The sequence below is a fragment of the Eimeria mitis genome, genomic scaffold (genome assembly GCF_000499745.2).
Source record: "Eimeria mitis Houghton genomic scaffold, Emh_scaff1191, whole genome shotgun sequence".
Taxonomy (NCBI): Eukaryota; Apicomplexa; class Conoidasida; order Eucoccidiorida; family Eimeriidae; genus Eimeria; species Eimeria mitis.
This window is the reverse complement of record NW_013568113.1, coordinates 9,430-9,957: the sequence shown is the minus strand read 5'-3', so window position 1 is coordinate 9,957 and position 528 is coordinate 9,430. Positions and strand designations below refer to the sequence as shown.

Sequence of the window (528 nt, the reverse complement as noted above, 5' to 3'; positions counted from 1 at the left end):
CTCTCTGTTTGGGTCTCTACCGCAGCGGCAGCCGCAGCAGCAGGACTTTGCTGCTGCAGCAGCAGCAGCAAGACAGATCCAGCAGCAGACAACCAATACACCTCAGCAAGAAGAGAGCAGCAAACCCTAACTGGCTGCTGCAGCGCAGCACTGCGAGTGAGCAGCAGCAGCAGCAGCAGCAGCAACAGCAGCAGCAGCAGAGGCGACTGCAGCAGCAAGAGCAGCAGCCCACACTGCAGCAGCAGAAGCAACAGCCTACGGTTCAGCCGCAGCAACGCCGGCAGCAGCAGCAGCAGCAGCAGCAGCAGCAGCAGCAGCAGCATCGGCAGCACCAGCACCAGTCAGCCACTCAACCGAAGCAGCAGCCGCTGCTGCAGCAACCGCTGCTGCAGCAGCAGCAATGGCCTGAGCGGCAGCAATCATGGACAGACCAGCGTCAGCAGCAGCAGCAGCAGCAGCAATGGCGGCAGCGACAGCAGCAACCGCAGCAACAGCAGCAACCGCAGCAGCAGCAGCAGTGGCCTGAAC

General features: G+C 62.5%; 1 protein-coding gene across 1 annotated transcript in view; it reads left to right on the top strand.

Annotated features, from left to right (window-relative positions):
• Positions 1-528, top strand: part of EMH_0031580 (uncharacterized protein) — a gene marked incomplete at both ends in the record, with an annotated part of 3,962 nt that overhangs the window by 1,181 nt on the left and 2,253 nt on the right. Inside the window, one exon of the mRNA XM_013494531.1 lies at positions 3-528. Coding sequence (XP_013349985.1) covers positions 3-528 — 526 coding nt within the window. The remainder of the gene's footprint in view (positions 1-2) is intronic.